This window comes from Lissotriton helveticus, chromosome 1_1 (genome assembly GCF_964261635.1).
Source record: "Lissotriton helveticus chromosome 1_1, aLisHel1.1, whole genome shotgun sequence".
Classification (NCBI taxonomy): Eukaryota; Metazoa; Chordata; class Amphibia; order Caudata; family Salamandridae; genus Lissotriton; species Lissotriton helveticus.
Genome location: NC_136057.1, coordinates 805,223,615 through 805,237,214, shown reverse-complemented (window position 1 = coordinate 805,237,214; position 13,600 = coordinate 805,223,615). Strand labels below are relative to the sequence as shown.

Here is a 13,600-nt window from a genome sequence, read left to right as displayed (position 1 = left end):
CCTTGGCATATTGGTTCTTACTTATTATATTTTGATGGAAAGAGCTGGTGACCTTCCCGCTAATAATACACTTCACCAGACGTCTTCAAACTTTTGGATGCCGTGACCTCCCCTGTCCAAATTATCAGAGGTATGGACCCCGGCCTTCTGACAAACCTCTCTAGAACTTTGTACTCCTGATCATTGACAACCATAAACGCCCCCAGTTTGCACAGCAAATCAATTTTACGGTGGGGAAATATTATTAAAGTGTTTAGCAAGTCAGAGGTTTGTTGGTGACTGGTCACAGGCTAACTACACAGAAATCAACAGTAAAAACAGTCTACCAGACCACAAAACAGGCCTGCAAGCAGCCAATAAAATGTATTCAACCATACGAATGGCAAACTCAAATCTGACCTCGAGCCCAGATTAACAAATGGTCCGCATTCTCTGATCTCAGTAAAACAAATATACAGCATCTTGGGATATGAACGGTTAATCCTGCAGTCTCCAGCAACAAACCCATCTGCAGCTCTGACTTCACATAACCAAGGAAGCAAGTCACCCGAGTGCCATTTTAGCTTGAACAGCCCATTCATCTCTACGAAGCTGTGGATTATGCCTTACACTTTCTTCCTGAGGCGGGGAATAAAACTTCTCTTAGTAGCCTTTCCCGAAGGTCAAGAGCCTGACCCTGCGGCCAATTGACATTTACAAAAGAGCCATGGTCTCTTTGAGCCCAGACGAACCTACAAATCGATCTTCCCGAATAGCGTCGTGAGAATTTTAAATATTAACATGTTTGAATCTTCTGCCACCTTCTGGCAGGATCACGAACAAAATATTTTAGTAGGTACTACATTAATTGAATTTTCCTCTTGATGCATAATTTTGGAATGGTTCATGAAAGTTGAACAATTCTGTGGCACTTTCTCCAATAATATAATTAAAGGTAAACCTTTATTTGCGGTCTAGATTACCAGTCATAAGAAACGGTGCCTCTGTTTTTTTCGGGTTTAAGCTGAAACACTTCAACCTTGCCAGCTTGTTCTAATCTGCGCACTTGCCTGTCAGTAGTCCTTGTCTTAGAGCCTGTCACTCGCATCTGTTTCCAGTAAGTTTGACATCTTATTGTTCGACATGTTTCCTCATTTCAAATCAGTTGCCCTTTTATATGATAGAATAATAAATCCGCAAGTTTCTGAATTGACAGTTCTCCAACTGGTTACTGCAGCAATTTGCATAGCTCTAGAAGTGTGGTAGCAATACAGTCGCTTAGGATGGAAATTCTAAATTACTTTTGTGCCTGTCAAAATGCCAAACCTCTCGTCTGGGCTCATAAAGACAGACCATGGCTCTTTTGGTCAATTGGCCGCAGGGTCAGGCTCTTGACCTTCGGGAAAGGCTACTAAGTTCTCTTTGGTTAGTCTTTAACAATGGGTCACCGCCGTTTGTGTAGTATTACACATGCAGCCCGTTCATCCTCCCCAAATGAAAGGGGAGGGGCACTGTGCCGTTTCTGCATAATGACGAGTAGCTCCGAAGATGGCACCGGCATCAGTGAGGGAGGTTAATGCTCTGTTTGGGGTAGAAAAGTGAAATGTTGGCATGTTGCTAGGATTTGACCGGCAGGTGGCAGAAGATACGTACTAGCTTGTTACTATAGGAAAGGCAGAAGCAGTGTTACAGGTAAGTAATTTCTTTGTACACTAATAATGAGGTTTCTTAATATGTTGACAGCAAAGTAAGTATTTTGTGAAATGGTGGCTGATTACTTGCTCTGCCCTCCTTAATGCAATCTACCCCTTAACAGAATAGACCTCGATCAATTTTACTTACCCACGTATGGCTCGAGCTTTAATTGATGTTTTGTCAAAAGTGCATCTATTTTGGGATATTGACTTTGCATGGTTACTTGTTGGCTAAAGTAATCCATTTTGAGAGTCGGTCTAGCAATTTCACCAACATATTGACAAGTTGTCAGGGTTGCTACTTAACCATCTTTTGCAATCTGGTAAATGTCTTTGCCTGAAACTAATAAACTATTGATTATTGCAATGAGTGATTTTTTTTTCCTGCTTTTATTTTTCAGCACTTGTACAATTCTGCTGCATTCAAGGCACGAACAAAAGCTCGAAGCAAACTCCGAGACAAAAGATCAGATGTTGGCGAATTCTTTTAGATCGCAGTCTATTTTTAAACTAGTTACCAAAGTTTATAAAAAAAAAGTAAATCTACAAGGATATTCAAATGTAAAAAACAGCTCTATAGTTATTCTGGTTAGTCAAGTAAACATTTCATAAACAATATTTTTTGTATTATAACTATTTTGTTGTACATGATCTGTAATTCCTTTGTGTGTAATGTATATAGAATTAATAATTAACTTGTTACAAAGTGTGGAAGTAGAGCTGCAGGTCAACTGCTTAAGTAGATCATAGTCTGAACAATTATTGTACAAACTGGGTAAAATAAATTAATAAAAATGACTTCACTGCATGAATTTTGTTCACGTGTGAATGACAAGCGTGACTGTACAGTGGCATCAGTAACCATTTTACCAAAATCCGTAGTATCCGTCGTGACATTCCCTCTCCCCCGAGGTTAAGAGTGGAAGTGACAAACGACAGTCTTCGGAAGATATTACGAGATGGATAGCCTTCTGTATCTCCAAACTTTAGCCAGCATTGGCGGCTTTGCCAAGGAATATACCTTCCGCAGACATCTGTGGGACAGCAGTCTGGTCCATGCTCTTGATCTCTGTAAGCATTACTCTGGATACATCTATGCTGCTATCAGCCAGGGTATTCTGCACAAGCTAAACAGAAAAAAGCAGGGTTTCAGGTGTGAGGCACTATAAGGGCGCACTGCTAAGATGGCGCACAGTTGGTTGTATGTAGGCAAAAAGGTGCATGCAGAAGAGAGGAAAAGCCCTGTAACCCCTCACGATGTGTTATTGGGACACACCAAGTACAAGAAAAACAAATTCTGCAGCACACTTATGGGGAAAGTAAAGTTAAGGCGATGTCTCAATGGACATAAGGTGCAAAGTTCAAAGGCGAAGAAGTTGTCCACCAAATTAAAGAATCTTCTTTTATTGTTCGTACATGAGCCAGCCGACACGTGTTTCGTCGCAAGAAACCACACTGTTTCTGCGACTCATCAGGGCTGTAGGGGAGAGGTGTGAGAACAGCAGGTCGCGGTGCCGGTGATAATTCCGACCCGGCTCCGCTCGAGACCGGGTGATGTTGAAAACACGGGTTGCGTACAATGGAACGATGTTTCTCGCGTAGTGCTGTGATGGCCCTTAGTAGGAAGACCTGGTTTCTCGAAGTGTGCGTATTAAGGCTGAACAGGACCTCCGTGTCTTCAGAGTATTAAGGCAAGGGGCCTTATAGGACAGTAAGTCCCCGAAGTGCGGGGATGCTTCAGCACGAAAGTTTCACGGGCCGAACTCAAGGCCACCTCTCTCTGAGACAAAAGAGCTCTTATTCTTGCCATGCCGTTGAAATGTGCTCCCAAGGTTGGTATTTGTGGCCAGATTGAAAACTCCCTATGTTCATGTGTGGGAGGAAATAGAACATTTCTGCAGCAAATAACCCGTTCACTTACTGTTACGATAAAAGGAATACTTTTAATTAACCCAGAACAATCTTCATTATTGAGCATCAAATAACTACCATTTTCCAACAACTTGAACGTGGGGATGATAGCAGGAACTGGCGTGCCTTGCAACATGCAAGCCATATTTGGTCGGTGTTTGTTGCATGAACCGTGTAACTGTATGTGCCTACACATTAGTGAATGATCTGGCGTCTCAGTGCATTCCTCTCCATTCAGATAAACTTCTTGATCATCTTTGAAAATCTGTATGTGTATGGAAGCGACCAGACCTCATGAATATATGCGTTCCCTCGAAGAACAGCAAGACCCCAGAGCTACCGACACACGGAAAAACTCAAGAAGAAACGCACTGAAAAGTCCACATGACAATCAGAAGTCGGTGATTCTTCGGTCCTCCCTAAGCACGCTACGAGCAGCTTAGATTCAACCTGAGAAGCAAGCAGCAAACCACTGCGTTTTTTTAAAAAAGGAAGGCCCCCGAAGAAGGGACAGGGTCCCGAAATGCATCGGGCCGATTTATGCTTTTGTTAAAAGCTTTTGTTCTCGGTTGAAAATGCATATTCTTATGGGTTGTGTTAAAGTGTGATGGAATTCACACCAAAGATTAACTGTAAATATTGAATGTTGAAAATAATCATGACTTGAAAAATATGTGATAAATCACAGAAAAATAATTTGGTGAACAATTTGGTGAATAAAACCATGTTGAAAATTCAATTCATGTAAGGAATAAGTTTGAGAGTATTTTTGAATAGGAGTGAAACATATCAAAGCTGTGCATTAGGTTAGGGTGTGACTGTCAGTCACAACCCAAAGATTTTTGAAGTATAAGAGTGACAAGGGGATAGGCAGCCCCATGGTTCCTGATAGCACGCAACAGTTGGAAAAAACGATCCAGAGCAACGATTATAAGAAATTAAAAAACATTAACTAAGGAGTGCCAAGGGCCGTCTATACATTTTTTCGAATTATAGTCTTCCTATGTATCACATATTACAGTTTTATATTTATCTACGGTGCTATATCTGAGTGCTCCAAAATGAACCTTAATGAAAGAGGCCTGTTAGATAGTGAACATTATATAGTCACAAAACAATTAGATAGGAAATAAGTAGCCAATCACTCTCAGATCCTGTTTCAATGTGATTAGTTCCTAGTGATTAAAACCTGCAACTCCATAGTTGGTGGATGTTCTTGATTCTAATAAATGGCTGAAAAAAACGTATGTATCACCATTATTATGGACCTGTACAATGGGGTCTAATCATCATTAATGTACATGGCAGCTGTTTGTATAAGCTATCTGCATAGTTCCATTTTTAAAAAGAAATGTATTGGGATTTTAACTCATAAAATATGCAATTGATTCAGTGGTATACATGTTCATTGAAAATGGATAAACCACAATGTTGAAAAGGAATTACCTGATATAACTGCTGTGCACCGAATGTGCAACGATGTCTTATTAATTTTAAAATCAACGGTTTCACGAAAAGGTCGGATGTCTACAAAAAAGAATAAACAACTATTTTTAATAATAAATTGATTAACAAGAGATAAGGATATCCCTACCATAGATATAACTGCGAGTTTCCATAATCTTATGATCTAAAGAGAATTTTTAAGACCAATAGCTGGTTATCAAACAAGCCTTGTGTAGGTATATTTGAAAAGAGACCTGGTCCCGCTAAATGTTAAAATCAGTAATTTGATATTCTGGAAAGCCTCTGAAAAAACAATACACAATCTATTGTCAAAACGGAGACCTTTTAAGAGAAAAAAGGATGTATACATTAATAATTGGAGTAACAGTGAACCCCATAGTTACCTTACGATAGAAGAGGTTCAACGAAGAAATTGGAACAAGCGCTAGATATGCAATCGTGTTCCAAATATGTAGCTCAATAGGCATACACAGTAAAGGACTTATCTAAAAAGGAATGTAACAAAATATATCTGAGCGCGTATAACTACAGCTTCAGAGTAAAATAAAGTCCCTATAACTACAAACTAGTATGAATGAATGAATATGAGACTTTTAAAGCGTGGACTCAGCCCAAGGGCATCAAGGCGCTAACACTGATAACATACAGGAGAGAACCGATTCCTACTCAAACCCGACTTTCAGGGAACAACCATGTCTTCAAAGCTTTACGAAAGATAGAGTGTACTTTTTGCCCCGAGAGAGAGTCTGGGTGAGAGTTCCAAACATTCGCGGCTGCGAATGAAAAGGCCCTTCTGCCCCATCTCATCTTTTTGACCCTAGGAACAACAAGGAGATTCTTTTTTGCTGACCTCCGGTTTCTGGAGGGCACATACTGTTGAAACATGGTCTTTATGCCCGGAGTGCCCAGGTCATATTAATGCATTATGAGTGAGGCAGAGAGTTTTAAACACAATTCTCCGGTCTACTGGGAGCCAGTGCAACGACCTAAGGGAGGATGAGACCAAATGATGTTTGGGTATGTCCTTCACCAGCCTGGCAGGGCATTTTGCACCATCGGCAAACAACGTAGCTGGCCTTTGTTAATGCCTAAATAAAGGGTGTTGCAATAGTCCAATCTGGACAATATTTTTCCTATGATCCGGATAAGCCCGAAGCAAGTGGCCACTGTCCTAGAAACCTGCAGGTTCATGGCTAAGGAGACATCCACCACCACTCCTAGATTCTTCCCATGGGATACCGGGGTTGGACTGGCGCCTATAGTGTCAGGCCACTATTCCCTCAACCAGTTGTTAGACCTGTCTCCAAAAACCAGGACTTCCGTCTTTTCGCCGTTCAATTTAAGATAGTTTTGAACCATCCACAACGAGACTGCTAACATGCAGTTCATAAAGTTCTGCGCTTATCGCTCGCCTTCCTATTAGCAGAGTTCGATATTCCTGATATTGTACCCCTGAGTTGAAAAGGAATAGCACAATGATCAGACCACGCTAACGGGAGGTGCCCCCCACCTCCATCCGGCAATCATTGGAAAAAAGTCCGTCCAGGGTGTGGCCCGCTATGTATGTAGGGGATTCAATCAGTTGTGCAAAGCCATAGCCATTCATGCATTCCATAAATGTTTGTGTGTCATGATTCGTTATATTTTCTAAATTAAAATTAAAATCCCCAAGAAGAGTGAAATTCAGTCTGTCAAGATAGGGTTCTAGCCTATTACACAGGTCCTGGCTAAACTAGGCCCTGGAGCCCGGGGGGTCTATAACCGAGGACCCCTGAAAAACTCTCTGTAGGGTTAGAGTTTATTGAAAAATATAAAGCCTGGTAAGAATTGAGCGTCTAAGTGAGCGGTTCTGATCTAAAGGTGAAGGTATCCCTAACCAGGATCCCTATTACTCCCCCCCCCCTCCGTCATCCCTCCCTATCCATGCTAATGAGACAAAATCCTACTGGGATGGCTTCTACGAGCTCCGGACCGGAAAACTCATTAGCGCAGGTCGCAGTTAAAAATACCCAGTCAGGAGAGTGCTGAAGAACAAAATCTTTAAAAGCCACATTATTTTTAATCAGGGACCTAACGTTGATAAGAAAGCCCTGCAACAGCGTCCTCCTCCCCATAGGGATTTCTCTAGCTGTTCTGTTCAAGCAGTTGCTCACTTCTCTGCCCAAGCAGCACCAGCCACACTTCGTACAAGTAGCGGGCCCCTTTCTGAACAGCCTTTCAGTGTTTAAAATAAGGTCACAGCACGGTGTATTCCTCCTCCTCAGTTCTAAAAGTGCCCCCCTTCAGTACCTTAGCTTAGGGCAGGAGACTGGTGGCAGAGAGGCAGCATCTCTGGCGCGTTCTGGAAGTGGACGGGCGCAGACGGGCTTGCCTTTGGCGTGCCCGCTGCGGGGGGACAGGGCATACTGTTTATATGGGGAAGCAGGTTCGGTGCACTAGAGCGCCAACCCCCCTGTCTCCGCCCCTTCACCACCCGGCCGAAGGAGCAATGGAGCCGCTTTCACCCTCCACGCAAACGGTACAGACCGCGGTGGAATGGGATGCACGGCAAGCTGGAGGCGCCTAATCAGGTAAGATATAACCAACAAGCAGTCAATCTGTGCTTCAAAGCATCAAATAAATTTTTTTTAAAACATAAAAAGGCCCATGGGACCAGGAAAAGCAGGGTCAGTGTACCTTCAATCAACAGTGCACAGCGCGACCGGAAGAAAGCCGAATTTAAAGGTTTAGCACACTAGAGCGCCACCCCCCCTGTCTCTGCTCCTTCACCAGCCAGCCGAAGGAGCAATAGAGCCGCTTTCACCCTCCACGTAAACAGTATAGACTGCAGTGGAACGGGGTGCACGGCAAGCAGGAGGCGCTTAATCAGGTAAGATGTAACCAACAAGCAGTCAATCTGCTGCAAAGCATCGAATAAAACATTATTTTAAAACATAAAAAGCCCCGTGGGACCAGGAAAAGCAGGGTCAGTGTACCTGCAATCAACAGTATGTACCTGATAAAAGGAGACTTCAGGTAGGACTGGGCTGAGGATGGCTGCCAGTAATGCCTTTAGAAAAAGAGTATCAAATGTGTTGGTGCCATTCTGCACAATATATACTCTATGGCTGGTCACATGATAAACTAAAAAGTGTCATGTGACCGAAGTGATAATGGTCAGAGAAAACAGACTACATTGAAAAACATAGAAACTTTATTATTCTGTCCGACAAGATTTCGAAGACATATCAAACCACTTGGTTTTATAGATGTCAATTACGATAATATCATATTAAAAACCTACTAGCCAGATATATATTATATAATGATGAGTGATAAATGATAAGTGGGGGATTAAACATTGTCCGGGTTGTAAAGTCAACAAAACTAAATGAGAGTTAGATTCAAACGTAATGTCTAATATTGGACGATGTTCTGAAGATGTCAACATATCAGATTTGACTAGTATCTCCATAAATGTTTGTATTAATTAAAAACGCAAGGCCTAAATAACTTATATTAGGCTCAGTATGCCAAACATCCTGTTTTAAGATGTGATGCCCACTCAGGTTATGGCATTCTCCCAGGGTATTTCACTATTCAGACCGTTCCTGAAAGTGTTGAGAGTTAAAATCCCCAAAACTTCTCGTTTTTTACGTATTTTGAGACCCCCTTTATTATCGGGAGTCCTGATTCTTTCCAGGATTCTCCAATGGATGTCTTCTGGTTTATGGTTCATATCAATGAAATGTTTAACTAAGGGCGTTGTAATTTTGGCTGTTCTGACTGCAGAGCGGTGTTCAGTAATGCAGGTTTGAACTGTTCTTGAAGGCTCACCTATATAGCCAAGGCTGCAGGGACAGTGAATGAAATCTTCAGTATTGTTCGTTTTACAGTTCCACATCTCAGTAGCTTCAATAGATACCCCATTGTGGACCAGAGTTTCACCTTCAATGATGGACTCACAAGATTTGCAAGAGGAGCATTTCATAGTATCTTTAATAAGCAAATTGCCATTAATGTATTTTTGAATGAACATAGGTCTATTCATCTTGTTAGTAAACCGTGACCGAACAATGAAATCTTTGATATTTCTGTTTCGCCAATGGGCGTGTCTGTGTGTGTCTGTCTCTCTGTGTGTCTGTCTCTCTGTGTGTCTGTCTCTCTGTGTCTGTCTCTGTGTGTATGTGTCCCCGTCTCTCTGCGTCTCTGTCTCTCTGTGTGTCTGTCTCTCTCCGTCTGTGTGTCTCTGTCTGTGTGTCTCTCTGTCTGTGTTTCTGTCTGTGTATCTCTCTGTATGTCTGTCTGTGTGTCTCTCTGACTGTGTGTGTCAGTGGGTCTCTGTGTCTGTGTGATTGTCGTTGTGTTTGTCTGTGTCTGTGTGTGTGTTTGTGTGTGTGAGTCTGTGTGTGTCTGTGTGTGTGTGTCTGTGTCTGTGTGTGTGAGTCTGCGTGAGTCTGTGTGTGTGTGTGTGTGTGTCTGTGTCTGGGTGTGTGAGTCTGTGTGTGAGAGTCTGTGTGTGTCTCTGTGGGGGTGTGTCTCTGTCTGTGGCTGTGTGTCTCTCTGTGAGTGTGTGTGTCTCTCTGTCTGTGTGGGTGGGTCTCTCTGTCTGTGGGGGGTGTCTCTCTGTCTGTGGGGGTGTCTCTGTCTGTGGGGGGGTGTCTCTCTGTCTGTGAGGGGGTGTCTCTCTGTCTCTGGGTGTATCTCTCTGTCTCTGGGTGTGTCTCTGTGTGTCTCTGTGGGTGGAGTAAAGGCTTTGGGAGAAGACCTCGCTGGAACACGAAACAGGAAGCTTCCCGAAAGGCCCTGTAAAAGTCAGCTGCAAAAACACTTACAGCTGACTTTTAAAGTGCCTTTTGGAAAGCTTTCCGACTGCGCCATGTATTAGGTCACAGAGGGGCAGTAAACACAGAAGATGGCTGCAGGAGCAAAGGTAGTGAATCTGTACGTATGCTGCTTCGGTCATCTTCTGTGTTTACTGCCGGCCTCACTGGAAATGTAAAACAATCATTGGCATAGCCAATAGTTCTCACCTTTGGGACCTTAGAAGTGTTTAGCCATGCAACAGTTGATATTGTTGCACCAAGGATACTGTGCTGAATAACTAAACACTTATAAGATCCCAAAGGCGAGACCTATTGGCTATGCCAATGCTGGTTATACTTTGAAGTGGGGGCAGCTTCTTGAGTTTCCCCTACAGAGGTATCTGGAATTTCCTGCCTCACTGTCCTGGCCCCAGTCTGAGTGCACAGTAGGCTAGTGTGAAGTCCTTTGCTTGTGAGCTTGTCCAGTGTCTTTGAAGTGCAGGTTTGGTAGCCAACAGCTCCTCAATCACGTCTGATGGCCCTTTTTTCCAACCTCTATTGTGGTGCTTGATGGGAGGAATACACAAAGGTCAACCACACCTCGTCAGTCATGTGAACCTTGAACAGGCTTTAGGCACCAAATGGTTAGGACATGAAAAGTGTCATTTTCAGAACTAACTTTAATTCAGACTTTACCATGTAAGAGGGTTTTTAATTACACTTCCTCAAACCAAACATGAAACTCCTACCTGCTTCCACACAAATATCAGTCAATCAAGGATTTGTAAATCGCACTACTCACCAGTGAGGGTCTCAAGGTGCTGTCACTTATTTAATGTAATAAAGCAACCCCACTTTATTTTATGGGAGAGGTTGGCCTTGCAGTAGTGAAAAACAAATGTAGGAGTTTTTTCATTACATTGACATTTACTTCTAAGTACATGTCCAACTTCATGTCCATAGTTTTGAATACAATGCACCCTGCCCTATGGACTGTTTATGGTCTACCGTAGGCTATCCTAGGATTGTCTTACATTCATTAAAAAGGAAGGTTTAGGCCTGGCAAAAGGTTTATTTTGCCAGGTCGAAATGGCAGTTTAAAACTGCACACACAGGCTACAATGGCAGGCCCAGGGCATATTTTCAAGAGTTACGCGTGTGACACAGTAAGTGCTCCAGGCCCACTAGTAACATTCAATTTACAGGCCCTAGATACATGTTGTACTATTTTACTGGGGGCTCACAAGTAAATTAAATGTGCCAATTTGGTTTAAGCCAACTTCACCAAGGAGAGAACACAAGCTCGTTAGCACTGGTAAATTTTAGAGTCCTAAAATCTAACCAAAGTGGGTTCAGAACACAGGAGGGTTAAGACTATATTTGTTAATGACAGCGCAGAAAGGGCAAGTCCAACTACCAAGATCTCATGGAGGCCAGCTGCATAGACAATGCTAGTGAACTGGAGATGTTAAACCTATGCAGTACCCCTCTTTCCAAAAGTGGCCTCATACCACGCAATGGTTAGGAAGCAGGCTGTAGTTTTAAAAGCTTCCCCTTTTCTTTGTGGAAACCAACGCAAATATATCGATGGAGGTGCTCCACCCTTCTGCTCAGGCAGCCAAACCTCTTCTACTGACATCCAACTAGATGGCATTTTGTCTGCTTGAGATGGACCAGCTGCCTTGCCCAGGGTGAGTCATTCAATAGCCTGCCACCATAAACACGCATCATGTGATCCAGGTTTCTTATATGTACATCCAACTCATGAGAGCATGGTGGTTCAGGCTTCTTCAAAGTTCTCTTCTGAGCTTTCTCTACAGCCACAACAGTCAGCGAAATCTAGAACACTGGAGAGACTAGCTAAGTGTCTTTTTGGTGGTTAGGTTGGCTTTTATGTCCATCACGAAGTGCCTCCTGACATGTTACACACATGCAGTATGGGATAAGGCAAATGTGGGAGTGCCAAACGTGCCAGACCACCTGCAGGGGACTTCTGAGATGCCCAGGGGGTGATGTGTTTTTGGATTTCTTTATTGAACATCCAGAAATGGGTTTTCTAGACTACCTGTCATGAATAACGTAGACAAAGTGCCACACTGAGACAGAAAACAGACAGAACCGCCCGCAACCCATTGAGATTTAAGTGAGGCGCGTTATAAGAAAATATCTGATTTTTCAGAGGTAGTGGAATCAAAAATTATTGTAAAAATAAGCAAGATAGTGGCAATGATACTTATTTAAAATATATATTGTACCATGATGAGTAAAATGTCAGTATCCCCACCCCACCTTTCTTTTGGCTAACTAAGCTAAACGTAGGGCGAATATGTTTCATAGAATGTTTACACACGCATACCTTTCTGAACAGTAGACTCTCAGTATTACTCAGTATTACGTAAAGAAACAGTCCCCACTGGCTGTCTGCGTTTGTAAGCAGCTGATGAGTGACTGCTGGATATGCCTTCTCTGCAGCCTTCAGTAAAGAAAGGTGATTACGGATTATGTAGTCTGAACATTGCACACAATATAAATTTGTAACTATCAAAATATTGCATTTCTGCACATTTTTCGTAAGCTTTGGTAAATATGGTCACCTGTATCGTTGATGTAGCATTGATACAATAGCATTGATGCCAAATAAGCAGAATCTATCACATCAACTGCTCTGACTAATCTAATCTTCAGTAACAGTGCAGGATATTTGAACGGTAAACTGACAGGAGGCCTTTTGTCTTGCAGTGTTGCGTGTATTGCATGTAATGGTCTGTATCGATCTTAGTTTGAGATAGTTAAAATTTACAGTCTATCTTAAAGATTTGCACTGATGTTAATACAGTTAAATTGGCTGTACAGTTTTCTTTAGCGTGAATTCCTTTACTTTTATGGGCCATGGCGTGTGGCACACGGACCAAAGGAAGCTTGCCCTGTAATAACAGCTACCTTTTCTTAAAGTGGTTTACATTTTATTGACTTGCCCTTTGAATCGCGGAATAATTGCCATGTCTACATAGTAGCCTTGTACACAAAATGCTAAGTCTCACAATAGGTGTGGCAACTGATAGATTAGCAAAAGTGCTTATATTTCTGCTAACTACAGTCCAGTCCCCCACACTTTGTGTGTGTGTGCGCTTAGTGCCTTGGAATTGCCATTTTCAAAAAAACAGCTCTCCAAAAAAGTTCCAGAGTTTGAATTAAATGAATTGACAAACACATCTCTGAAGGAGCTGGACGACTGCTAATGTTTTCTTTTATCCTGTTTTCAAGAAACTATTCAAATGCTGGCCTCAAGTTGTCCAAAATGATCATGATTTTTGTGACTGCCTCAGCTGTGCTTGGCATGTGAAAACAATTAAATTACAGGCCCAGAAGGGGCCTGTACTTTGTCATTTGAAGTCTGAACCACTAAATGGACAGTATAGAGCTCAGAAAGGGGCTGTACTTTGAATTGAAATAAAATGAAAAAACAGTCTTCAGAAAAGGGTCTTGAATTTGAATTTCAAGAAAAGACAAACACAGCTCAGAATGAGAATAAAGTGCTGGAAGACCACCAGTGTTTCTTTCTATCCGGTTCTCCGGAAATGTATAAACGGCTGGCCTCGTGATGTGTAAAATGATATAGCAACATAGAATGAGCAGAACTCGTTAGTAAACACAATGATGGTGAATGTTTGAAAAAATGAACATTTAGACTAATGTTAAACTCTCAAGTCCATTACACAGACACATGAGTGTGCAGTACGGCACACTTCCAAATACAATCGAATA

General features: G+C 42.3%; 1 protein-coding gene across 1 annotated transcript in view; it reads left to right on the top strand.

Annotated features, from left to right (window-relative positions):
- IFRD1 (interferon related developmental regulator 1) overlaps positions 1 to 2,471 on the top strand; it is a 160,571-nt gene extending 158,100 nt beyond the window's left edge. Inside the window, exon 12 of the mRNA XM_078674456.1 lies at positions 2,075 to 2,471. Coding sequence (XP_078530582.1) covers positions 2,075 to 2,164 — 90 coding nt within the window. The 3' untranslated portion in view covers positions 2,165 to 2,471. The remainder of the gene's footprint in view (positions 1 to 2,074) is intronic.
- The last annotated feature ends 11,129 nt before the right edge of the window (positions 2,472 to 13,600 follow it).